Source organism: Balaenoptera borealis, assembly GCF_965194805.1.
Source record: "Balaenoptera borealis genome assembly, chromosome: 10".
In the NCBI taxonomy this organism is placed as follows: Eukaryota; Metazoa; Chordata; class Mammalia; order Artiodactyla; family Balaenopteridae; genus Balaenoptera; species Balaenoptera borealis.
The window spans coordinates 84354460-84381829 of NC_138874.1; the positions used below are offsets into that span (position 1 = coordinate 84354460).

The 27370-nt window shown below is 37.7% G+C and overlaps 1 protein-coding gene across 1 annotated transcript in view; it reads left to right on the plus strand.

Moving 5' to 3' along the window:
• KIF11 (kinesin family member 11) overlaps positions 1-12762 on the plus strand; it is a 57273-nt gene extending 44511 nt beyond the window's left edge. The window contains exons 18-22 of the mRNA XM_082339415.1: positions 3927-4206; positions 6637-6859; positions 8087-8238; positions 9139-9255; positions 11304-12762. Of these exons, the coding sequence (XP_082195541.1) occupies positions 3927-4206; positions 6637-6859; positions 8087-8238; positions 9139-9255; positions 11304-11435 (904 nt within the window). The 3' untranslated portion in view covers positions 11436-12762. The remainder of the gene's footprint in view (positions 1-3926; positions 4207-6636; positions 6860-8086; positions 8239-9138; positions 9256-11303) is intronic.
• Positions 12763-27370: the final 14608 nt, after the last annotated feature.

The window sequence follows — 27370 nt, forward strand, 5'->3', positions numbered from 1 at the left end:
GTCCCAGAGGTCTCTTAGGCTGTCTTCATTTCTTTTCATTAGTTTTTCTTTATTCTGTTCCTCAGCAGCGAATTCCACCATTCTGTCTTCCAGGTCACTTATCCGTTCTTCTGCCTGAGTTATTCTGCTATTGATTCCTTCTAGTGTATTTTTCATTTCAGTTATTGTATTGTTCATCTCAGTTTGTTTAATTCTTTAGGTCTTTAATTCTTCTAGGTCTTTGTTAAACATTTCTTGCATCGTCTCCATCTTTGCCTCCATTCTTTTTCTGAGGTCCTGGATCATCTTCACTATCATTATTCTGAATTCTTTTTCTGGAAAGTTGCTTATCTCCACTTCATTTAGTTGTTTTTCTGGAGTTTTATCTTGTTCCTTCTTCTGGTACATAGCCCTCTGCCTTTTCATCTTGTCTATGTTTCTGTGAATGTGGTTTTTGTTCCACAGGCTGCAGGATTGTAGTTCTTCTTGCTTCTGCTGTCTGCCCTGTGGTTGATGAGGCTATCTAAGAGGCTTGTGCAAGTTTGCTGATGGGAGGGACTGGTGATGGGTGGAGCTGACTGTTGCTCTGGTGGGCAGAGCTCAGTAAAACTTTAATCCTCTTGATTGCTGATGGGTGGGGCTGGGTTCCCTCCCTGTTGGTCGTTTGGCCTGAGGCAACCCAACACTGGAGCCTACCTGGGCTCTTTGGTGGGGCTAATGACAGATTCTGGGAGGGCTCACGCCAAGGAGTGCTTCCCAGAATTTCTACTGTTAGTGTCCTTGTCCCCACTGTGAGCCACAGCCACCCCCTGCCTCTGCAGGAGACCCTCCAACACTAGCAGATGGGTCTGGTTCAATCTCCGCTGGAGTCACTGCTCCTTCCCCTGGGTCCCGATGTGCACACTACTTTGTGTGTGCCCTCCTAGAGTGGAGTCTCCGTTTCCCCCAGTCCTGTCGAAGTCCTGCAATCAAATCCCACTAGCCTTCAAAGTCTGATTCTCTAGGAATTCCTCCTCCCGTTGCCGGAACCCCAGGTTGGGAAGCCTGACGTGGGGCTCACAACCTTCATTCCAGTGGGTGGACTTCTGTGGTATAAGTGTTCTCCAGTCTGTGAGTCACCCACCCAGCAGTTATGGGATTTGATTTTACTGTGATTGCACCCCTCCTACCGTCTCATTGTGGCTTCTCCTTTGTCTTTGGATGTGGGGTATCTTTTTTGGTGAGTTCCAGTGTCTTCCTGTCGATGATTGTCCAGCAGCTAGCTGTGATTCTGGTGTTCTCACAAGAGGGAGTGAAAGCATGTCCTTCTACTCTGCCATCTTGGTTCCTCCCCTTTAGGTGTGTTTTAGTTGCTCATTGAAACATTTTTATGATGGCTACTTAAAGTCCTTGCCAAATTGTTCCAACATTTGAAGTATCTCAGTGTTGGTACCTGTTATCTTTATTCATTCAAGTTGTGATTTTCCAGAGTGGTTTTTAATTGTATCTTGAACATTTTGACTATTATGTTAGGAGGTTCAGAATCCTATTTAAGTCTTCTTTTTTAAGTAGGCAGGTCCTGGGCCACTTTTTTGGGCTGTGGTTCCAATAACAATTTATTTTTCAGAACATTAGTAGTTTTATTCTGGCATGCTTCGTTCCTATGCTACGCATATGTGAAAAATCTGTATTCTGCTTTTGATGGATGAAGTGTTCTAAACACATCAGTTAGGTCAAGTTAATTGGTAGTGCTGTTCATGTCACCTGTATCCTTACTGAGTTTCTGTTTACTTATTCTATCAATTACTAATAGAGGGGTGTTGAGATCTCCAGCTGTAATTGTAGATTTCTCTATTTTTCTTCTCAGTTCTGTCAGTTTTTGCCTCATATAAGTGATGCTCTGTTGTTAGATGTATACACATTAGGGTTGATACATCTCTGATAATTGACCCTTTTATCATTATGTAATGTCCCTTTTTATCCTTGATAATTTTCCTTATTCTGAAGTCTACTTTGTCTGAAATTAATACACAAACTTCAGTTTTCCCTTGATTGTTATTTGCATAATAAAGCTTTCTCCATTCCTTTATTTTTGGCATGAGTCTTTTTTTTTTTTGGCTGTGTTGCTTCTTTGTTGCTGCACACAGGCTTTCTCTAGTTGTGGTGCGCGGGCTTCTCATTGCGGTGGCTTCTCTTGTTGCGGAGTAGGGGCTCTAGGTGCAAGGGCTTCAGTAGTTTTGGCTTGTTGGATCTAGAGCACAGGCTTAGTAGTTGTGGTGCATGGGCTTAGTTGCTCTGTGGCATGTGGGATCTTCCCAGACCAGGGCTCAAACCCATGTCTCCTGCATTGGCAGGTGGATTCTTAACCACTGTGCCACCAGGGAAGTCCCTTGGCGTTATTCTTTATATTTAAAGTGGATTTCTTGTAGACAACATATAATTGGGTCTTGATCTTTTATCAAATTTCACTATGTATGGCTTTTATTTGGTGTGTTTAGACCATTCTCATTTAAAGTATTGATATAGTTGGGTTAAAGTCTACCATTTTGTTTTCTGTTTGTTGCATCGTTTGTGCTTTGTTTCCTTTTTTCCTTTCCTAATTTAAGTTGAGCATTTTTATGTTTTCATTTTATCTCTCCCATTGACTTATCATTTATACTTCTAGAATTACTTTTTTAAACTGTTTTTTCTAGGATTAATAATATATATTTTAAAATAATTTTAATCCACCTTCAAGTAATTTGCTGTTTCATGTGTAATGAAAGGACCTTAACAGTATATTCCCAATTCCTCCTTCCTGTCTCTTATGCATTGTTTTCATGTATTTTACTTCTACATATGCTATATTTACCCAATACAGTGTTACTCTGATTATCTATTTTCTTTTTCAGTATGACCTCTAGAAATTTTTAAATTACATATGTGGCTCACATTATATTTCTACTGAATGATTCTGCTCTAGAATTCTGGCTATCACCTATCCTACTACCTAACTCCTATCATCTGTTTTTCAATCCTGTTGTTGGTCTATTCATTATGTCATGTTTCCACTCTGAATTCTTCTTTCTAGATTCTGAATCTAGAAAGTGTTTCCCCACTTTTTATTCCTAGTGGGTTTTGATTCCTTGAGGGGATAGATTTGTGTTGATAGTCTCCAAGCTTACCACTTAATTTTCTTTTCCTTTTTCAATTATTTTCACTTAATTTTTAGTTGAACTTCGGTTTTCAGCACATTTGCTTCCTCATGTGATTTGCTCACATGGTGTACCATCTAGTGGTAGTAGAGGGTAACCTTCATTCCCCAAAGTTTAACTCTGCTCCTGTGAGATGACTTTGAATGCTATTATAGGGAACTTTACTAAGAGAAGGAAGCCATCAATGAATTTTAAATGTATATTTTGATATTAGTTTTATATCAGGGTTATGTTACATTGTACTATGTGTGCTATATGTATAGTTTGTCTCACCCCAATATAATTTTCTTTTAATTGTTAGATAGCTTTATAGTTGACTTTGTTTTATAATATTTATAATTTTTATGATTTATTTTGTATCATAGGCAAGGCAAAACTGCCTAAGAACATAATAACTAACTGATTGTGGACAGTTTAGGGACTAAACTAGAGGCTAGAGGCTGTAGGAGGTGTCCTTAAGTAACATAATCTAGTAGGAGGAGTAAAACACATTGGCAGAGTTCATTTTAATTACCATATAGTTAATATTCTAAGAGGTACAAAGTAAAGTGTCATATCTGGAAAAGGTTTTATAAGAAAAGAGATATTTTCAAAGGTCATTTAGTCGTAGATGTGATGCCAGTCTGCTGTGAAAAGACAATTAAGGGCTTGTGCTCTGGAATTAGACTGCTTAGGTTTGAATGTGCCATTTTTGAGCTGTGTGATCTTGGGCAAGTTATGTATCCTTTGAGTCTTAGTTTTTCAAGTTAACAGTGTTATTCTCTTTTCCTATAGGAAATCTAAAGATATAATCAGCAAAACAACTTCTCACAGTGAAAAATTTGGTGCTGATTTTGATGACTTGTCAGCGGAACTCAGACATTTTAACCAGGAAGGTACAAAACTGGTTGAAGAGTCTGAGAAACACTGTGATAAACTCAGTAGCAACCTTGAAGTAATATCTCAAGAGAATGAACAGAGATGTGAGGCTCTGAACACAAGCACACTTTGTTTTTCTGAACAGTGGGTATCTTGCTTAAATAAAAGGGAAGAGGAACTTCAGAATTTATTGAAGGTAATAACTTTGTAACTGGAACCTCCTTTGGGGAGAATAGTGATAATCAGAAAATTAAATATTCTTGGCTAAGAATTGGTTTCAAAACACATGATATTTTAAAGTATAATTTTTTTTTTTTTTTTTTTTTTTGGCTGCATTGGGTCTTCGATGCTGCGCGCGGGCTTTCTCTAGTGGCGGCGAGCGGGGGCTACTCTTCATTGCGTTGCGCAGGCTTCTCATTGTGGTGGCATCTCTTGTTGAGGAGCGCGGGCTTCAGTAGTTGTGGCTCGCGGGCTCTAGAGCTCAGGCTCAGTAGTTGTGGCTCAAGGGCTTAGTTCCCACGACATGTGGGATCTTCCCGGCCCGGGGCTCAAACCCGTGTCCCCCGCATTGGCAGGCGGATTCTTAACTACTGTGCCACCAGGGAAGCCCTTAAAATATAATTAATGACTTAAAATTTTAAGTGTAACAGTTGGTATGCTTATATATGATCTTGTTTCACATATATGTTTCCTAGATCTTCAAATTATTTAACATTTATCTGATCTGTCCTATATCTATCTGTGGTTTTTGACTTGTTAGTTCCTTCAGTTAAGAGCACCCCGTCTTTTGATATATAATACTTTTCACTTATGTATGCTTTTTACTTTTCTCCAGGTACATTCAAACCTGTTATTGCTTTAATTATTTAGGATATTGTTCTGGTTACTCAGAAGATATCTGATAGATTTGTGGGTTTGCTTGAACTTAACACTTGCATGAGCCCTTTGTGGCTTGGTTTTTCTTCTGTGCAATAAAAGGATTTTACTAATATTCTCAGGAATTAGGTAAAAGAACTTAAGTATTTTAAGCTATATAAGCTATTTTCACTAAAAGGAACCATGACTAGTGGAAAAATAGGTAATTTCAGGTTTGGCGCAGGAAGTGTACCAGATGAGCCTACAGATCTTGTCATACCAGAACGTAAGGAAGCTGTTAAGGGTTAGTGGGGCTGTGTCAAAAAGACTTAGGAGCCAACTTGATGACACTCCCCTGTTTAAAGGTGGTATAATTTGAGCATCAAAAAGAGTAATTGCTACAATAGATTAAGATACGTCAAATATGTTAAAATTGATGAATTCATAAAAATTTCATTAGTCTCCTTTGGATCACGCTAGGGAAGCAAGAAATGATTCTGAGAAGTGGTAAATAAAGGGAAACAATTGAGCATCCATCTGTCTTTCCTGAAAGAACTCTATTTTGGTTCAGCAGGGTAATGGATGAAGAAAACTGTTTCAAAGAAGAATCCCAGCTAATAAATTGCAGAAGAAATGACAGAATTAGGATATCACAATTTTGCAACCCTTAGTGAAATAATCCCTGTGGACATTAATGACTGCTTACACCATTTGATCAAAAGCTGAAGGAGATCTTTATAATTAAGAGGGTGACCACACTCTAACACATGGATTAATCTTTTTTTTGGCTGTGCCACGTGGCTTGTGGGATTTTAGTTCCCCGATCAGGGATTGAACCCAGGGCCTCAGTAGTGAAAGCGTGGAGTCCTATAACCACTGGACCACCAGGGAGTTCCCCACACTGATTAATCCTAACGTGAGAGACACGACCAGGCATTATGTGCTTTCAGTACCACCTATGAAATATGCTTGCCCAAAAGTTAAAACCTGATTTAGATCAAGGCTTTAGATCTAACTAATTTGTAGAAAATACAGAGGACAGATGAACATGTGAAAATAACAGCTTAGAGGTGCAATCGACAAAATCCAGAAATAGAGATATTCAGTAGAGCACAAAGACCTGGTTTCTTCAATGAAAATTTTTTTCAAGGAGAAAAGTATGAGGAAGGATAACTTATATCAAGAGAGAGTTAAGACAAGAGGGCCTTAAGACCCGGTTTTCCTGAGATAGTCCTTGTTTATATCTATTGCACTGGGGTTATTATTATTAATGGCCCTTTTTACTCTGAGAATATCTGTTTGGATGATAAATTATATAGTCAGTTAAGACATATCAGCCAAATATAATGATGAATTCTGATTCAAACAAAACAATTCTGAAAAACAGACAATTGGTGAAATTTGAACACTGACTAGACATTTGATAAAAAGAAACCAATGTTAAATTTTTTAGAAGTGAGAGTGGTCTTAAGAAGCTCTTAACTCTTAGAGAAGTATGCTGAAGTAAATGGATGAAATGATATAGGATTTGCTTCAAAATAATCCTGGTGGAGAGCAGGAGTAAGTGGCCAATCTTGTTTGATCTATATCCCATGTAGTAATAAATGTTGAGGCTGGGAGTGAATATAAGGGGGTTATTATTATTATTTCTACTTTTGCAGTTTCTAAAACTTTTATTATGGAAAATTTCAAGGTAAGGAGAAGTTAAATATTGCATAAAGCACCGACAACTTTGATTTTAATAATGAAGTCTCATTTGCATCATTTACAGGTTGTACAACAAGGTTGTGAGGCTTCAAGTTCAGAGATTACTGAAAAATTAATTGGGCATAAAGCAGCTAATGAGAACCAGCATAACATTCTTCTTGGTCAGATAACTATTGATGAAGAAGAATTAATGACACAAAGTCAAGAACTTAATAAAACTGTAAAAATTGGTTTGACTAAGCTTAATTGCTTTCTGCAACAGGATCTGAAACTGGATATCCCAACAGGTACTTTAAAAGGGAAATGGAATTGTTAAATTTTTTGAAGTTGAATTCAACTGTATACAGTGCTAGATGTTCAGAAAAACCAGGTCCTGCCATTGTCTGATAGGAATTTACCATCTCACTCTGATCAACTCAAATATGGAAAAATTAGAACACCAAAATAGCTTTGATCAAGCATTAAATGATGCACATGACATATACTCCCAGACACTTGGGCATCATAAATTCAGTAAAAGTTTACAAACATTCAGGGAACTGGCTTTGGTTAAGAGCGTACATTTTAAAAGCAAATAAAAAGAAAACCAACCATCTATCTAGCACTGTTTATAAAAGGACATTTTAATACCAAAAATAGTGGAGGAATGTAATTAAATAAATCTAGTTTAATGCAGAGCTTACCACATTGCGCATTTTCTTATGTGTACCTCTCATTTTGTCATGACTGTTAGATTGGCATTTAGGAATTACCGTTTTGGGAGGTCAGAGATGGCAAGGATCAGTGTAGGCTATAATGATTCAGGGACGCCTTCATGAAAGAAGGTGTAACAAACTGTTTCACACAGGATGCGTAATTGAGTTATTCATTAGATTGTGGTAGGGCTAGCACACCCTGTAAGTTTAGTAAAAATTACTGAGTGAATTTTGTGGTGTGTAAATTACACTTTAAAGCTTTTTTTTTTTTTAGCAATTATAAAAGAGGATGGCACTAAAGGATGTCAATTTATTTTTTCCCAAAGACTCTTGATATTTATTGTCCACTTTTCAATGAAATAAGGAATATAAACATTAAGTGAAAAAGCAAGTGCCTGTGTAAATTATGAGAGCATGAGTTATTATAAAGAAAGGTAACTGGTTAATATGTAGCTGCCACCAAATGTAGTGAAATGATTATCCCCGTCAAACTGATCATGCTGCCATTCCTCAGAACACTCTGAATCCTTTTAGATCCTACAATACATCTTCTATACATGCTCAGAGATGGAAAATTTCATGTTTTGGTGTAGGTGGAATCTTGAAAATGGTTGAGTCTATTTAAGATCAGTTGTCAAGTTAGGAAATATTTTAAGCAACATATGCCTGACAGATAGCAAGACTGATTCTCATATGTGGCAATGGTTCTATTTTTGGAAGACAAAGACTTATTGGGAGGTATAAGTTCTAGCATTTAAAAAAATACCTTACTCATATCCCACACTTCAGTTTTTACCACTTATATTATGTCCACTAAAGGTACGACACCACAGAGGAAAAATTATTTATACCCATCAACACTGGTGAGAACCCAGCCACGTGAACAGCTCCTTGATCAGTTGAAAAGGAAACAGCCTGAGCTGTTAATGACACTAAACTGTTCAGAAAACAACAAAGAAGAGACCAGTCAGGTAAAATTTATTTTAGGCATCGTAATTTTAGAACTCTCCCATGAACTCTTTTTTAAAAAAAAAATAGTTATTTATTTATTTAGATTGTGCCAGGTCTTAGCTGCAGCAGGCAGCCTCCTTAGTTGCGGCTCATGGGCTCCTTAGTTGCGGCATGCATGTGGGATCTAGTTCCCTGACCAGGGGTCAAACCCGGGCCCCCTGCATTGGGAGCATGGAGTCTTATCCACTGCACCACCAGGGAAGTCCCTCCCATAAACTCTTGATGTCATCATCTTCACGAGAAGAATTTTATTCTTTGCCCTTCAGTCCTACCCTGTCTCATTAAGGATAGTTGACTGCTAAGCCTGTTTGTTTTAATTGGGCCATTTTTTATGATTAGACTCATAGATAATTATAATAGACAATGTTTATGTTGTGTTTATTATGTGCCCGACACTGTTCTAAACACTTTACATATATATTTACTCAGTTAATTGTCTCAATAACTCTATAAGGTGAATGCTAGTACTATCCCCATTTTAACAGGTGAGGAAACTAAGAATTACCTTGTCCTAAGTCACAAGGATGGAGCTGGAATTAGAACCTAGCTCCACAATCTGTGCCCTTAACTATAGTAATTATAGAAAAGTTGGGAAATTGGAAAGTAACAAAGAAGATAAAAAATAAACTGTAATCTCTTTATTCTGAGATTACCATATTTAACATTTTATTATAGGTACTCCTCTATATGAAAACATAATAGGAATTATTTTCATTACTTTGTAGACTCCCTACTGATTTTGTTGAGGTTTAACTTTTATGTAATGGACATTGTGTTATTTTCAAAGAAGAAAACTGCCTTTACTTGTGTGAAGGTTTTTAAGCCCTGGGACTTAATCACTTATCAGCTTCTTATTTTAGGACTTGGATGAAGAAAAGGCGGTTCTGGTGCACACTGTTGAAGAACCTCTAAGTCAAGAACCATCTGTAGACACTAGTTTGGATTGTTCATCAAGTGGTGGGGTTCCATTTTTCCAGGTACCTCATTATATCCTATCAGATAACCCTTCCACATCTGATGTAAGTCAGTCATTTGCGATTCAGTATAAAGGCATTACTCTTGGTGGGTGGAATAGAAAAAATATTTTAGTCATTCCTTTGGGATGGCTTGTTAACTTTTCTGATTTAAATTATTTACACAAGTATGATAATCGATTAGGGGTTTTTGGTAGGATAAATAAAGGCAAAATATGACTTAATCCCATCCTTAGCTGGTAATCTTCTGCTGTTATATTTATCCCTTTATCTGCTTCCTACATACTAAGAGTGATACTAAAAACAGTCATTTCTCTCTTCCTTCACCTTTGACATGGAAGTCCTGGAGCCTGTCTCTGTCTATGATCAGACTTTGAAGGCTAAGAAGTTTAAAAGATTGAGAGACCGAATGCCTCTCTGTTAAATGACTGATTCTCCAACTTGAGGCTTTTCTCCTATTCACTATTCCCCCACGTAGCCTCCTGCCTTGATCTTGTGTGTTTAAATCCCATGCCCTCTCCTATCACTTTTTCATCACTGTTGGGAGTATGGCACTGTAAACTATCTACATCTTTCCCTCTAATTTGAAGTCATGAGCCTAGACAGTCTGTGAGGTAAGGATTTCCTTACTTACATAGGACATTGATGTCTACATTTTATAGTTGAAGTGCTGCTTCTGATATGTATATGCTTGTACCTGTCTTTAATAGACCTGCAGGTCTTTCCACCAAGATCTAAAGATTCTCCATCCCTGATTTAAGCTGTTAAAACTTCTAGCTCAGATTTTATTAAATTCCTCTCTGTCTGCATCAAGGCAGTTTTATCTCCAAAGTCTTCCTACCTTTTGCTTCATTCTTTACTATTAGAAAACTCTAGATATATTTCTTTCTCTTTATCGACCCTCTCTTCTATCTTATAAAGTTAAGAAAAGGGGGAAAGTTAAGAGAAGAGAACCTTAGTGACTACTTAATCCCTGTTTGGAAATCCTTTCGTTATTAAAGTTTATGATGTTTTGAAGGCCAGGCTTAGTGGTTCAGCTATGGAAAAGAAGTTCCTATAGTACCAGAAAAGACTTGGGATTGGATTTTAGACCTTTAGCTGAAGTACAGAAATTATTTTTACTCTGATAGCAGTCTGATATGGGGAAATTTTCTGGGTTAAAAACTTTAAAGTTGGTTTATGATTTGTCTAAGAATTGTTGAGTGGGTCTACAATGAAAGTCGTCAGTTACTTAAAGCCTCTCTAAGGGCAAGTACAAGGATTCCAATGAAATATTTCCAAATGAGAAATATAAGTTTTTTAAAAGATAAGATACAATTTAAATAAAAAGTGTCTTGAGGTAGCCTGTATATCAGATTCTGTGTTTAAAATAGCCTGTATATCAGATTCTGTGCTTAAAATAGAATTGCCTTTTTTTTTTTTTTTTTTTTGCCCGCACTGCACCTCTTGTAGGATCTTAGTTCCCTTACCAGGGATTGAACCCAGGCCCTCAATAGTGAAAGCACGGACTCCTAACCACTGGACCACCAGAGAATTCCCAGAATTGCCATTTTTGTACAATAACAAATCTTTGTTTCCCTAGAGCAAGATTTCTAGCAGCCACATTATTGACATTTTGAGCTGGATAATTCTTTGTTGTGGTGACCTGTCCTATGTATTATGTTTAGCAGCTTCCCTGGCTTTTGTCCACTAGAAGCCAGTAGCAACCCCCTAGTTTTAACAACCAAAAATGTCTCCAGACAGTACCACATGTCCCCTTGGGTGCAAAATCTCCCTACTGAGAACCATTGCCCTACAGTAAAATCTGTAATTATTCCTTGGAAAATCATACAGAAAATTAATATTTCTTTCAACCCCCTCTTGGTGATAAAATGAAGAAGGCATTCATTTCTACTTGCCAGATTGTTGGCTCAAATTTGTGCTGAGTGTTTTCTGAAGTTTTCCACACCTAATTTCTTGCCTATAAACCAGAGAACTATGAAAATAGAATATGATTAATATGTATTAGATGTTACTTTATATTGACTTAATTTTCCCCCTTAAATCCACAGCATAAAAAATCACATGGAAAAGATAAAGAAAACAGAGGCATTAATCCGCTGGAGAGGTCTAAAGTAGAAGAAACTACAGAGCAATCTGTTATGAAGAGCAGATTACCTCTACGAGCCCAGAACAATTTTTAGTTAACTTGAGGACAGGTAATTTTACTTTCTAAGAAAAATGAAAAATAAAACCTGTAACCCCAGAACTTGAGCCTTGTGTATAGATTAAAAACGAGTAGAAAATATCAAGGCAGTACTGTAAATTAGTTGAATTTATTATCTACCCATTTTTTTCTGTCATTGCTGTAGTTTACTGTATATTAAGTTGGGTTTCATTTGGGATTTGCATTGAGTAAATATGCATTTCTAGCTTTTGATATAAAATAGCTCTTTCATAACAAATGAAAAATATTTTTCTAGTATATTACTAAATAGCAGATATATAGAAGCTGCAGTGTTCTTTTAGGCTTGAACTTATATACGTAAATATCACCAGCGCATGGTTTTAGGAAGGACCGTATCCTTTCTTTTCTTGGTATGATTGAATTATGTTTATATTTGCTTGCCTCCTTCCCTAGACTTTTTCATTCTGCCTTCTCAGCAAACTTTCTCCCTTTTTTTGTCACCAAACCATTTGTAGAGCTACAAAATGGTATCCATTATTATTATGAGATAGCCAGAATTTTACCTAGGAATCTTTTACACTTTTCTGTGGTTATCTCTAAAATTGCTGTCAACAGTAAACACAACCCTAGAAGTATCCCTTCCTTCAATATTTTAATTTGTTTCCCCCTAGATATGAAAGCATTTCATTCCTTTATGAGGCCTAACACATTAGTCCCCACAGAGTTCATAAGAAGCCATCTTCTCCAGAATATAGATTGCTATTATGAGAGAACTACCTGGAGTTCTGATTAATGGCTATGTGACCCTATTTTGAAGCCTGTATCTTGTGCAAAAGCTCAAAGTGTTTAAGCGCTTTTTGAAGCTATTAATTATGACTATCATTTATATTCTTTTGTTTACCTGGTGAAACTTTTTGTTGTTCTTTGTATATAATAAAATATGTGTGTATATATTTTTCACTATTGAAATCTTAACCCTTATTAGAAGGGCCCTGACAATTTTGATCTGGCAGCCAAATTTCTGGAAGTTAGGATGTTTGAGCATGAAGAACCAGAGCACTTAGAAGGAATATATGTGAAGAATAAATTTAGTGCACACATCAAGTTTAAGTGTATAAATTCAGATTTGATTCTGATAGCTAAGTAAAACCAAACCCTGTTGGAGAATTAGAAAATGTGCTACTTCAAGGAACTAAGTTTGCCTTGCAGAGTGCTAATTATCTTAATAAAAATGATCATATAATTTCTCTGCAAAATCAGATGTCAACATAAGCTATGGATAATATCTAAAAAAATAAGCTACCCTCAGTAAATCCATGATTAATAAATTTGGTTTCTAAATTTTGGTTGTCTCATTATTTCTTATTTGGCAATGGGTATGTTTACAGAGTTAAGCCAGTTATATTAAAATTCCTAAAATAAAACTTCTACAGAAGTACCAGCAAGGAAGAAGGGCCTTGGTAAACATCCCGGCTTTCAGTTGCACTTGAAGGGGCTATGATTTAGTGTAAGATTAATGAGAAACAGATTGGGCCTCACAGGGCATGAAGTCCAGCTTTAAGTCATCTCATTCCCTAAGTTTTAAAGTTATCTAGGAATGCTAATGCAACTGGTTGAACTGCCTGACAGAAGCAAAAATAAATCTGCAGAATTTTAACATCCAGAGCCTTGAATTAGCTCTGTAAATTTTAATATACAATGTCAAGGACTCAACAAATAACCCTCAGCAAAAACAGAGTAGGTAGCTTCAAGGACCCATTCCTCCTCAGAGGCAAAAACATTCAGAAGCAATTTTGTCAGAACTTGGAAGCAAATGTTGAATCAAGAACAAAGTGACTTAAAAACTAGGAAAGCTTTTTGGTGTTTTACTTGCCCTTGTTCCATTCCCCTTCCCAGCTATGTGGTGGTCTTGAAGACATGCAGAAGCCCATCGTTCTCAGAGTGAGACCCTGTTCCCTGGTCCTGAAGGAGCAGAGGAGATCTTAATCTCAGAAAGTTGTTTGTTGAAACCTGTCTAAGCCAACCTGAAGGACTGAAGCAAGGCACTTGCCTTTGTTTCATCTAACTCAGAACTCAGGGTGGAAAAATGGCAGGTATTTCTCAAAAATATTGTAAGGCAAATGAACAACCTGCTGCCACCTTTGGCAAAGGATTACAGTTGAGGTAAATAAAGGAGTGCCTAAAGCCTGAGAGGAAAAAATGGGAGAGAATTTCCTAGGGAAATTAGGCTACTCACAAACAACAGTGTATACTAGGGAACTGAGAAAGCCATCAGTTAGGCCAAGTTGCATGCTTAGAAAAGACCTGAGAAGACCTAAGTGTTCACTGCTGGCTGAACTCTAGGCTCAGCACAAGCAGGAAGTGAAGGCTAAGCAGATTTAAAATGACCTAGCTAAGCACTTAAAGGAGTGCTCCAACACAGCCAACCTACAAAGACTGGGAGGATTTTTTTTTTCCTTTTTTTTCTTTTTATTCTTGTTTTATGTATTTATTTTTTGGCTACTAGCATTCAAGGAAATCTGTCAACACACTAGCTGAACACAAGCAAAAATATAGTCTTTAGAGACTACGTAAGTCAAAGAATTGAGACTTTACAAAAGAATAGTTCAGAAAAGTCACTAAATAAATTGCTACAGCCCACAGCAAGGAACAAAAACAAACCCCGAAGCATGAAGAATCTGATTTCCAAAGTTACCCTATTATAATATTCAAATGTTCAGTTTTCAACAAAAACTAGGAATTATGCAAAGAAAGTATGGCTCATTCACAGAAGAAATGAACATAAACCATCCCTGAGGGAGCAGAAACTTTGGACTTTAAATCAACTGTCTCATATATGCTCAAAGAGCTAAAGGAATCCAGTATGAAAATGTCTCAACAAATAGAGGATATCCGTGAAGAAACCATAAAAAGGAACCATACAAATTTGGAGCTGAAAAGTAAGATAACTGAAATGAAAAAAATCACTAGAGGCTTCCAATAGTAGATATGATCAGGCAATAGAAAGCCAGTGAACTTGAAGCTAGGTCAATTGAAATTGTCCAGTTGAAGAAGCAAAAAGGGAAAAGAATGAAGGAAAAAGTAGAACTTAAGAGACATGTGGAGCACAATGAAGCATACCAATATTTACAAAAAAGAGAGTATCAGAAGAATAGGAGAGAAAGAAAGAGGCAGACAATACTTGAATAAATAATGGCTGAAAACTTCTTAGATTTGTTAAAACACTCAAATCTACACATCCAAGATGCTCAATAAATCCAAACAGGATAAACTCAAAGAGATCCACAACAAGACAATCAAACTGTTAAAACTGAAGACAGAATCTAGAAAGCAGCAAGAGTGTAGTCTTCAGGAAAATGCAAATCAAAACCACAACGAGATAACCCTACATCCACAAGGATAGCTATAGTAAAAACAGAAAATAACAAGTCCTGGTGAAGATGTTCAACGGGAACTCTCACATATTGCTTGTGGGAATGTAAAGTGGTTCAGCCACTGTTTAAAAGTTTGGTGGTTCATAAACAAGTTAAATGTAGAATTACCATTTCACCCAGCAGCTCTACTCCTAGGTATCTACCCAAGAGAAAAGAAAAAATTTATCCACACAAATTTGTACACAAATGTTCGTGTTAGCACTATGAGCTAAATGGTATAAACAATCCAAGTGTCCATCAACATATGAATGGATAAACGATATGTGTTATATACATATAATGGATTATTACTCAGCCATAAAAAAGAATGAAGCACTGATACATGCTACTGTGTGGATAAATCTTGAAAATATAATGCTATGTGTAAAAAGTCAGATGTAAAAATTCATATATTGTATGTTTACATTTTTATGAAATATCCAGAATAGGTAAATTCATAGAAACAGATTGGTGGTTGCCAAGGCTGTTTTGAGTTGAGGGAAAGGGCATGATTGCTTAATGAATATCGAGTTCTCTTTTGGGATGTTAGAAATGTGTTGGAACTAGATAGATGTGGTGGTTGTACAACGTTGTGAGTATACGAAGTGCCACAGAATTATGTACTTTAAAATGATTTATTTTAGGGACTTCCCTGGTGGCACAGTGGTTAAGAATTCGCCTGCCAATTCTTAGGGGACACGCGTTCGATCCCTGCTCCAGGAAGATTCCACATGCTGTGGAACAACTAAGCCTGCATGCCACAAATACTGAGCCCGTGTGCCACAACTACTGAAGCCCAAGCGCCTAGAGCCCATGCTCTGCAACAAGAGAAGCCACCGCAATGAGAAGCCCATGCACCGCAACGAAGAGTAGCCCCCACTCACTGCAACTAGAGAAAGCGCGCGCAGCAATAAAGACCCAATGCAGCCATAAATAAATTAATTAATTAAAAAAAATAACCTAGTATACCAAGAGACAGACCAAAAACCCACAGAAAAGACAACAGAAACAAATTACAGAAATTACAGCTAACTGAGTTGCCAAACAAGATCTTTTATTTATTTATTTTTTGCCACACCATGCAACTTGCAGGATCTTAGTTCCCCGACCAGGGATTGAACCCAGGCCATGGCAGTGAAAGTGCTGAGTCTTAACCACTGGACTGCCAGGGAATTACCAAAATTCTTTAAATGTTTAATTTTATGGAATTCCCAAACAAGATCTTTTAAAATTAAAAAAAAAAGAATCAGATGGAAATTCTAGAACTGAAAAATACAATAAATTATGAATACAGGGGATGCGTTTAGTTGCTGAATAGACAGTTAAAAAGAGTTTCAAAAAGTGGATGATAGGTTAGAAGAAAATTGTTACACTGAAGCATAGCAAGACAAAAGGATGAGAAATATGAAAGAAACAGGATGTGGTGAAGATATCTAACATCCATATAATTAGTGCCTCATAAGGAAAAAGAGAGAATGGGACTGAAGCCCTGTAATTCCTGAGCAGGATAAACGCAAAATCACACCTAGGTACACCATAGGCAAACTGCTAAAAGGTTAAATGAAATAAGAAAGTAAAAACAATAGAGATACTTAAACTGCTGAAACAAAATAACTGATTGCCATCACAGAACTCTATACCTAATGAAAATATTTTTCAGAAATGATGGTTCATTAAAGGCATCTTATGTGTCTAAGAAATGAAAATTGATTTTTGTCATCACCAAACTGGCACTAAAGGAAACACTAAAGAGTGTTCTTTAAGTGAAAAGAAAATGATACCAAATGGCATCTCAGAGATGCAGGAAAGAATAAAGAACAATGGAAAATATAAATGCATCAGAAAGGTAAATAATCACTATAAAACAATAACAATGTTTTATAGGGTCTAAAATATATATGGAATTAAAACCCTCAAGAATAGCACATAAAATGGAAGAAGGATGGGACTTCCCTGGTGGTCCAGTGGGTAAGACTCCATGCTCCCAATTCCGGGGGCTGGGGTTTGATCCCTGGTTGGGGAACTATATCCCATATTCATGCCGCAACTAAGAGTTCACGTGCTGCAACTAAGAGTTCACGTGCCTCAACTAAGAAGCCTGCATGCCACAACTAAGAAATCTGTATGCCACAACGAAGATCCCGTGTGCCGCAACTAAGACCCAGAGCAGCCAAAATAAATATTAAAAAAAAACAAGATGGAAGAAGGTTAAGAGGAGCTAAAGGATTCAAAGATTCTTTGATTATCTGGGAGGTAGTAAAGGTTCTAATTAATATTAGACTGATAAGCAAAGTCTAAGTAAAATATTAAACTTGAAAAGAATGTATTTTATCATTGGATGGCTTTTTCTGTAAATGTCAGACGAAGTTGATTGATAAGGTGGTCAGGTCTTCTGTAACCTTACTGATTTTTCTGTGTAGTTGTTCTATTAATTAAAATGTTGAAGTCTTGAGAATTCCCTGGTAGTCCGGTGGTTAAGACTCCATACTTCCATTGCCAAGGGCCCATGTTTAATCCCTGGTTGGGGAACTAAGATCCCACAAGCCATGCGGTGTGGCAAAAAAAAAAAAAAAAAAAAATTGAAGACTCTAACTACAACTGTGAATTTTTAAATTTCTCCTTTCAGTTCTTTCCATTTCTAGCACCTGTGTTGTGACGTACATACATCCTTAGAATTGTTATACTTCTTGATGAATCGACCCCTTTATCAGTATTGTCCCTTTTTATCCTTTGTGACATTCCTTATTCTAATGTTAACTGTTATATTAATGTAGATACCCCAGCTTTCTCTTTTTTTTTTAAATTTCCTTTTTAAAAAATTAATTTTAAAATTGAGGTATAGTTGATTTACAACTCCAGCTTTCTCTTTCTTAGTGTTTGCATGATACAGGCATACCTTGGAAAGCCTGCGGAATCAATTCCAGACCACCACAACAAAGTGAATATAATAAAGCAAGTCACACAAATATTTTGGTTTCCCAGTGCATATAAAAGTTATGATTACACTATAGACTGTAGTCAGTTAAGTGTGTAATAGCATATGTCTAAAAAAATAGGGATTTCCCTGGTGGCGCAGTGGTTAAGAATCCGCCTGCCAGTGCAGGGGACATGGGTTCGATCCCTGATCCAGGAAGATCCCACATGCCGTGGAGCAGCTAAGCCCGTGTGCCACAACTACTGAAGCCCACGTGCCCTAGAGCCTGCATTCCGCAACTACTGAGCCTGTGTGCTGCAACTACTGAAGCCTGCACACCTAGAGCTCATGCTTCGCAACAAGAGAAGCCACCGCAAATGAGAAGGCCCTGCACCGCAGTGAAGAGCAGCCCCCACTCGCCGCAACTAGAGATAGCCAGTGTGCAGCAATGAAGACCCTATGCAGCCAAAAAATAAATAAATAAAATAATAATAATAATGTACAACCTTAATTTAAAAATACTTTATTGCTAAAAAATGCTAATCATTATCTGGGCCTTCAGAGAGTTATAATCTTTTTGCTGGTGGAGGGTATCACCTCGATGTTGATGGATGCTGACTGTTCAGGGTGGTCTTTGCTGAAGGCTGGGGTGGCTGTCGCAATTTCTTAAAATAAGACAACAGTGAAGTTTGCCACATCTATTGACTCTTTCAGGAACGAGTTCTCTGTAGCATGCAATGCTGTTTGATAGCATTTTACCCACAGAAGTACTTCTTTCAAAATTGAAGTCAATTCTCTCAAACTGTAGGCTTAAAATATTTAGTAAATCATGTTGTAAGATGACACGCTGTCATCCAGCCTTTGTTGTTTCATTTGTAGAGCACAGGCAGAATAGATTTAGCATAATTCTTAAAAGCCCTAGGGATTTTGGAATAGTAAATGAGCATTGGCTTCACATCTTCACCAGCTGCATTAGCCCTAAACAAGAGAATCAGCCTGTCTTTTGAAGCTTTGAAGCCAGGCATTGACTTCTCCTCTCTAGCTATGAAAGTCCTAGCTGGCATCTTCTTCCAACAGAAGGCTGTTTCATCTACATTGACTCTGTTTAGTGTCGCCACCTTCATTCATTATCTTAGCTCGATCTTCTGGATAACTTGCAGCAGCTTCTTCATCAGCACTTGCTGTTTCACCATGCATGTTTATGTTGTAGAGACAGCTTCTTTTCTTAAACCTCATGAACTAAACTCTGCTAGCTTCAAACTTTTCGTCTGCAGCTTCCTCACCTCTCTCAACCTTCATAGAATTGAAAAGAATTAGGCCCTTGCTCTGAATTAAGTTTGGCTGAAGTGACTGTTGTGGCTGGTTTGATCTTCTATCCAGATCACTAAAACTTTCTCCATATCAGCAATAAGGCTGTTTCTCTTTCTTATCATTTGTGTGTTCACTGGAGTAGCACTTTCAATTTCCTTCAAGAACTTTTACTTTGCACCCACAACTTGGCTATTTGGCCGTTTGGTGCAAGAGGCCCAGCTATTGGCCTCTCAGCTTTCGACATGCCTTCCTCACTAGGCTTAATCATTTCTAGCTTTTGATTTAAAGTGAGAGATGTGCAACTCTTTTATTCACTTGAACACTTAGAGGTCATTGTAGGATTATTAATCAGCCTAACAATTTCAATATTGTTGTGTCTCAGGGAACAGGGGAGCCCAAGGAGAGGGAGAGAGATGAGGGAATGGCTGGTGGGTGGAGCAGTCAGAACACAGGCAACATTTATCAATTAATTTCGCCATCTTACATGGACATGTTTTGTGGCACTGCAAAACAATTACAATAGCAACTTCAAAGATCACTGATCACAGATCACCATAACAAATATAACAATAATAATGAAAAAGCTTAAAATACTGAGAGAATTACCGAAATGTGACAGAGACATGAAGTGAGAAAATGCTGTTGGAAAAAGGATGCTAATAGATTTGCTTGATGTGGGGTTTACCACAAACTTTCAATTTGGAAAAAATGCAGTATCTGTGAAGTGTAATAAAATGAGGTATGCCTATATATCTTTTCCCATTCTTTTCCTTTTAATTGTCTATCTTTTCTATTTGAAGTGAGCCTTTTATAGATGATAATTGCTCTTTATACAGTCTGACAATCTTTTAATTCATTTATTTGGACTACTTATATTTAATGTGATTATTGGGTTTAAATATATAATCTTGCTAGTTGTTTTCTATTTGTTCCCTCTGTTCTTTGTTTCTTCTTTTTCTTTTTTTAGCAGTACAAATTAATTTTTTTATTTCTTATCTTTTTTTAAGGTTTCTTTTTTTTAAAGATTGAAGTATAGTTGACTTACAATGTTGTGTTAGTTTCAAGTGTACAGCAAAGTGATTCAGTTATACATACATATATATTTCTTTTGGATTCATTTTCCTTACAGCTTATTACAAAATATTGAGTATAGTTCCCTGAGTTATACAGTAGGTCCTTGTTCATTATCTATTTTATATATAGTAGTGTGTATATGTTAATCCCAAACTCCTAATTTATTCCTCCCCACTTTCCCCTTTGGTAACCATAAGTTTGTTTTCTATGTCTGTGGGTCTATTTCTGTTTTGTATATAAGTTCATTTTTATCATTTTTTTTTTAGATTCCACATATAAGCAATATCATATGATATTTGTCTTTGTCTGGCTTACTTCACTTAGTATGATAATCTCTAGGTCCATCCATGTTGCTGCAAATGGCATTATATCATTCTTTTTTAGGGCTGAGTAATATTTCACTGTATAAATATACCACATCTTTATTCATTCATCTGTTGATAAACATTTAGGTTGCTTCCATGTTCTGGCTATTGTAAATAGTGCTGCAGTGAACATTGGGGTGCATGTATCTTTTCAAATTATGGTTTTCTCTGGATATATGCCCAGGAGTGGGATTGCAGGATCATATGGTAGCTCTATATTTAGTCTTTAAAGGAACCTCCATACTGTTCTCCATAGTGACTCTACCAATTTACATTCCCACCAACAGTGTAGGAAGGTTCCTTTTTCTCCACATCCTCTCCAGCATTTATTATTTGTAGACTTTTTATGATGGCCATTCTGACCACTCTGAGGTGATACCTCATTGTAGTTTTGATTTGCATTTCTTTTGTTCTGTGTTTCTTTTTTTCTCTTTTTCTTCCTCCTTTAGAATTAATTGAATGTTTTTATGAATCCATTTTATCTCCATTAAAAATTTTGTTTAGGGACTTATCTGGTGGTCCAGCATTTAAGACTCCGTGCTCCCAATGCAGGGGGCCCAGGTTCAATCCCTGGTCAGGGAATTAGATCCTGCATGCTGCAGCTAAAGGCCCAGTGCAGCCAAATAAAAAAATGTTTTTTGTTTAGTTTTTGTCCAAAGGCTTACAATATATATATTGAATTAATCACAGTCTGCCTTCAAAAAAAAATTATACTGAGTCATATTTAGCTTCAGAACCTAACAAAGCACACTTCTAATTATTCTCTCTCATCTCTGTGGTTTTCATTTTACTTTCATATTTGCAATAAAACCACAATACACCAGTACTATATTTCTTTTTGAAAGACAATGATCTTTTGGAGATTAAAAATAAGAGAAAGAATGTCTTTCTATTATTTTTATTTTAACCATTTCCAGAGATCTTCATTTATTTTTATAGATCTATTTCTTTGTGTATGATACCAGATTCTCTGATATACTCCTCTTGCTTGTAGAGCTTCCTTTAATATTTCTTATAGTACAGGACTACTGGTAATGAATTCTGTCATTTTTGTTTTCTAAAAAATTCTTTATTTTGTCTTCATTTTTGAAAGATATTTCATTGTGTGTAGAATCCTGGGTTGACAGTTATTTTCTTTCAGTACTTTAAAAATGTTGCTCCATTGTCCTCTGGTTTGCACAGTGTCTAATGAGAAGCCTGGTGTGTAATTCTTATCTTTGTTCTTCTGCATTTAATGTCTTCTTTCTCTGGCTGCCTTCTAATTTTTCTTTTGGTTTTCAGTAGTTGGATTAGGGTAGGAGCTAGGTTGCTAGAGGGCTTTTTCAGTGTTCCTACTCCATCCTCAGCTTTCAGCCTTCCCTGTGTGCCTGAACTGGGGAAGGGTCTCTGAGCACACTTTTGGCCTTCCGCCATGGGAAGGCTGCTGTTCCCTTCCCTCATTCGTGGGTCTTGTTGGCCTGGAGCTGGGGATTGGGGAGGGTTTTCTGCTGCCCAGGTCCAGCTTTAGTCCTAGCAGGCCCTGTGTCCTGGGTCTCAGGGGATTTGGGCTTTCTCAGTGATCCTGTCCCTCCCTGGGGTAGCAAAACTCTGCCAGTAATTTTGGCAGGTTCTTTGCAGGAGAGAGTTTCCTGCTCCTCCCCTAGAAGTAGAGGGTTTTTGTCAGTTTTTTTACCTTGATCTCAGTCACAGTGGTTTTCACCTGTTCCCTGGGAGCCACAAGTTTTTCTACCCTTCTCCCTATGGCTTTGGTCTGTAAGGAAGAAGGGTCTGGGCAGAGCTTCATGCCTTTTTTTGTAGTGGTGGCTGCTCTCTTTTCCAAGCATGCATCACAAATGGCGGCTTTCTCTGGTCTCCTGCCTGGGCTTCTGTTTTTCTTGAGCACCTGGTAAAGTCTGTGAAGAGCCTGTTAGTGTGTGCCAATTCCCACTGTGTCTGCAGCTCCCAGGGGTTCTATACTTTCATGCTAGCTCACATTAAACCTTTGGCAATTTGTTAAATATTTTAGCTGAATTCTTCCCTGCTTGCACGATATCTGGTGTCTCCTCCTCCAGGTCAGCTACTGCTCATCCCTGTCTCTCTCTGGGAAGTCTTCTCTTTCCTCAGATTGCTTGGCTGTCCTAAGACAGCTCTCTGATTGGTTCAGAAAAGCTATGATTGTGTGGTTTGTCTAGTTTTTTCTTGTTAGAATGGCAACAATGGTCTTTTCAGCTTTCTACATCCTAGGTGGGAGCAGAATCAGTGTACTTTCCTGCTAACAACTTCTAACTTGTTAGATAAATAGTGGGACTGATTTCAAGAGAGGTTTCCTTTTAGATGTGTGCCTGTTTTTTTCCCATTTCACTCTTCTTAAACAAAATTGTTATATGTTGACTTATTATTTCTTCCGGCTCCTTAGCAGCCGAGTCTTTCGCAGTTTTTATGGTCACCACCTATGCCTTCAAAGATACTTCCCCAATGTGTACTTGAAAAGTCCTGAGCATGTAAGAATTTGATCTGGGACTTTCCTGGTTAAGAATTTGCCTGCCAATGCAGGGGACACGGATTTGATCCCTGGTCCAGGAAGTTCCCACATGCCACGGAGCAACTAAGCCTGTGAGCCACAACTACTTAGCCTGTGCTCTAGAGCCCGTGAGCCACAACTACTGAGCCCGTGTACCACAACTACTGAAGCCTGCACGCCTAGAGCCCGTGCTGTGCAACAAGAGAAGCCACTGCAATGAGAAGTCTGCGCACTGCAATGAAGAGTAGCCCCCGCTCACCGCAACTAGAGAAAGCTCACGTGCAGAAATGAAGACCCAAAGCAGCCAAAAAAAAAAAAAACAATGTGATCTGATATCCTGTTAGGTTTAACCTAATCTCCATACTGAAAAGCTTTTGTTTTGAAGGAAATTGAAAACCTTGCTACTGTACCTTGCATGGCAAATTATCTGCTGCAGCAAGTGGCTTTGGTTCAACAGAAGCATCAGTGGCGGATCTCACTTGGTACTTGTTCCCCCAAAGAGGAAGAGAAAGATGAGAAACCGGTAAAAAACATTTCATAGATATTTTATTAAAAATATTATTTTAAATGGCTGTTGTTACTTTCTCACTGAATTATAGATCACTTGGTTGGATAACTCAGAATTAGAAGAGCAAAAATAAAATCAGGCTACACTTTTAGAATCACTCTGATTTTTCTTTTTATCAATGGGGATAGACCATGAATTGATGAACCTAATAATACTTGCTTGAAGTTTCTATAAAGATAAATAATGGGCTTATTGTCTATCCTTTGTATGAAAAAGTGTCTTAGACTTATTTAAAACACAATATTGGATGATTAAAATGTAATCAAAACAGTTTTAATTTATGGAGTTTGAAATAACCTAGTGCAAAATTGGAGAAGTTCCCGGGCAGCTGCAATACCAGAAGCAGATATTCTCGCCCTGGCTACAGGCTCCAGCACGGGATCCGGCTCCCGCTCCTGCTGCAGCTCCAGCTCCAGCTCCTGCTCAGCCCAAAGAGCCTCCACCAGCCTGTGCTTTAGGAAATTCAGCCCCTCCTTATGCTTCAGACTGCAAGGCCCTGAACCAAGATGGCAGAGTAGAAGGATGTGCTCTCACTCCCTCTTGCGAGAACACCAGAATCACAACTAGCTGCTGGACAATCATTGACAGGAAGACACTGGAACTCACCAAAAAAGATACCCCACATCCAAAGACAAAGGAGAAGCCACAATGAGACGGTAGGAGGGGCGCAATCACAGTAAAATCAAATCCCATAAATGCTGGGTGGGTGACTCACAGACTGGAGAACACTTATACCACATAAGTCCACCCACTGGAGTGAAGGTTGTGAGCCCCATGTCAGGCTTCCCAACCTGGGGGTCCGGCAACAGGAGGAGGAATTCCTAGAGAATCAGACTTTGAAGGCTAGTGGGATTTGATTGCAGGACTTTGACAGGACTGGGGGAAACAGGGAATCCACACTTGGAGGGCACACACAAAGTAGTGTGTGCATCGGGACCCAGGGGAAGGAGCAGTGACCCCAGAGGACACTGAACCAGACCTACCTGCTAGTGTTGGAGGGTCTCCTGCAGAGGTGGGGTGTGGCTGTGGCTCACCATGGGGACAAGGACACTGGCAGCAGAAGTTCTGGGAAGCACTCCTTGGTGGGAGCTCCCAAACTCATTCTATGAGGCCACTATCACCCTGATACCAAAACCAGACAAAGATACAGACTGAAAGTGAAGGGATGGAAAAAGATATTCCATGCAAATGGAAATCAAAAGAAAGCTGGAGTAGCAATACTCATATCAGATAAAATAGACTTTAAAATAAAGAATGTTACAGGAGACAAGGAAGGACACTACATAATGATCAAGGTATCAATCCAAGAAGAAGATATAACAATTATAATTATATATGCACCCAACATAGGAGCACCTCGATACGTAAGGCAACTGCTAACAGCTATAAAAGAGGAAATCGACAGTAACACAATAATAGTGGGGTACTTTAACACCTCACTTACACCAATGGACGGATCATCCAAAATGAAAATAAATAAGGAAACAGAAGCTTTAAATGACACAATAGACCAGATAGATTTAATTGATATTTATAGGACATTCCATCCAAAAACAGCAGATTACACTTTCTTCTCAAGTGCGCACAGAACGTTCTCCAGGATAGGTCACATCTTGGGTCACAAATCAAGCCTCAGTAAATTTAAGAAAATTGAAATCATATCAAGCATCTTTTCTGACCACAACGTTATGAGATTAGAAATGAATTACAGGGGAAAAAACGTAAAAAACACAAACACATGGAGGCTAAACAATGTTACTAAATAACCAAGAGATCACTGAAGAGGAAATCAAAATCAAAGAGGAAATCAAAAAATACCTAGAGACAAATGACAATGAAAACACGATGATCCAAAACCTATGGGATGCAGCAAAAGCAGTTCTAAGAGGGAAGTTTATAGCTATACAAGCCTACCTCAAGAAACAAGAAAAATCTCAAATAAACAATCTAACCTTACACCTAAAGGCCCTAGAAAAAGAACAACAAACAAAACCCAAAGTTAGCAGAAGGAAAGAAATCATAAAGATCAGAGCAGAAATAAATGCAATAGAAACAAAGAAAACAATAGCAAAGATGAGTAAAACTAAAAGCTGGTTCTTTGAGAAGATAAACAAAATTGATAAACTACTAGCCAGACTCATCAAGAAAAAGAGGGAGAGGACTCAAATCAATAAAATTAGAAATGAAAAAGGAGAAGTTACAACAGACACCACAGAAATACAAAGCATCCTAAGAGACTACTACAAGCAACTCCATGCCAATAAAATGGACAACCTGGAAGAAATGGACAAATTCTTAGAAAGGTATAACCTTCCAAGACTGAACCAGGAAGAAATAGAAAATATGAACAGACCAATCACAAGCAATGAAATTGAAACTGTGATTAAAAATCTTCCAACAAACAAAAGTCCAGGACCAGATGGCATCACAGGTGAATTCTATCAAACATTAGAGAAGAGCTAACACCCATCCTTCTCAAACTCTTCCAAAAAATTGCAGGGGAAGGAACACTCCCAAACTCATTCTATGAGGCCACCATCACCCTGATATCAAAACCAGACAAAGATACTACAAAAAAAGAAAATTACAGACCAATATCACTGATGAATATAGATGCAAAAATCCTCAACAAAATCCTAGCAAACAGAATCCAACAACACATTAAAAGGATCATACACCATGATCAAGTGTGATTTATCCCAGGGATGCAAGGATTCTTCAATATACGCAAACCAATCAATGTGATACACCATATTAACAAATTGAAGAATAAAAACCATATGGTCATCTAGATAGATGCAGAAAAAGCTTTTGACAAAATTCAACACCCGTTTATGATAAAAACTCTCCAGAAAGTGGGCATAGAGGGAACCTACCTCAACATAATAAAGGCCATATACGACAAACCCACAGCAAACATCATTCTCAATGGTGAAAAACTGAAAGCATTTCCTCTGAGATCAGGAACAAGGCAAGGATGTCCACTCTCACCACTATTATTCAACATAGTTTTGGAAGTCCTAGCCACGGCAATCAGAGAAGAAAAAGAAATAAAAGGAATACAAATTGGAAAAGAAGAAGTAAAACTGTCACTGTTTGCAGATGACATGGTACTATACATAGAGGATCCTAAAGATGCTACCAGAAAACTACTAGAGCTAATCAATGAATTTGGTAATGTAGCAGGATACAAAATTAATGCCCAGAAATCTCTTGCATTCCTATACACTAATGATGAAAAATCTGAAAGAGAAATTAAGGAAACACTCCCATTTACCACTGCAACAAAAAGAATAAAATACCTAGGAATAAACCTACCTAGGGAGACAAAAGACTTGTATGAAGAAAACTATAAGACACTGATGAAAGAAATTAAAGATGATACCAACAGATGGAGAGATATACCATGTTCTTGGATTGGAAGAATCAATATTGTGAAAATGACTCTACTACCCAAAGCAATCTACAGATTAAAAGCAATCCCTATCAAATTACCAAGGGCATTTCTTACGGACCTAGAACCAAAAATCTTAAAATGTGTATGGAGACACAAAACATCCCGAATAGCCAAAGCAGTCTTGAGGGAAAAAAATGGAGCGGGTGGAATCAGACTCCCTGACTTCAGACTATACTACAAAGCTACAGTAATCAAGACAATATGGTACTGGCACAAAAACAGAAACATAGATCAATGGAACAAGATAGAAAGCCCAGAGATAAACCCACGCACCTATGGTCAACTAATCTATGACAAAGGAGGCAAAGATATACAATGGAGAAAAGACAGTCTCTTCAATAAGTGGTGC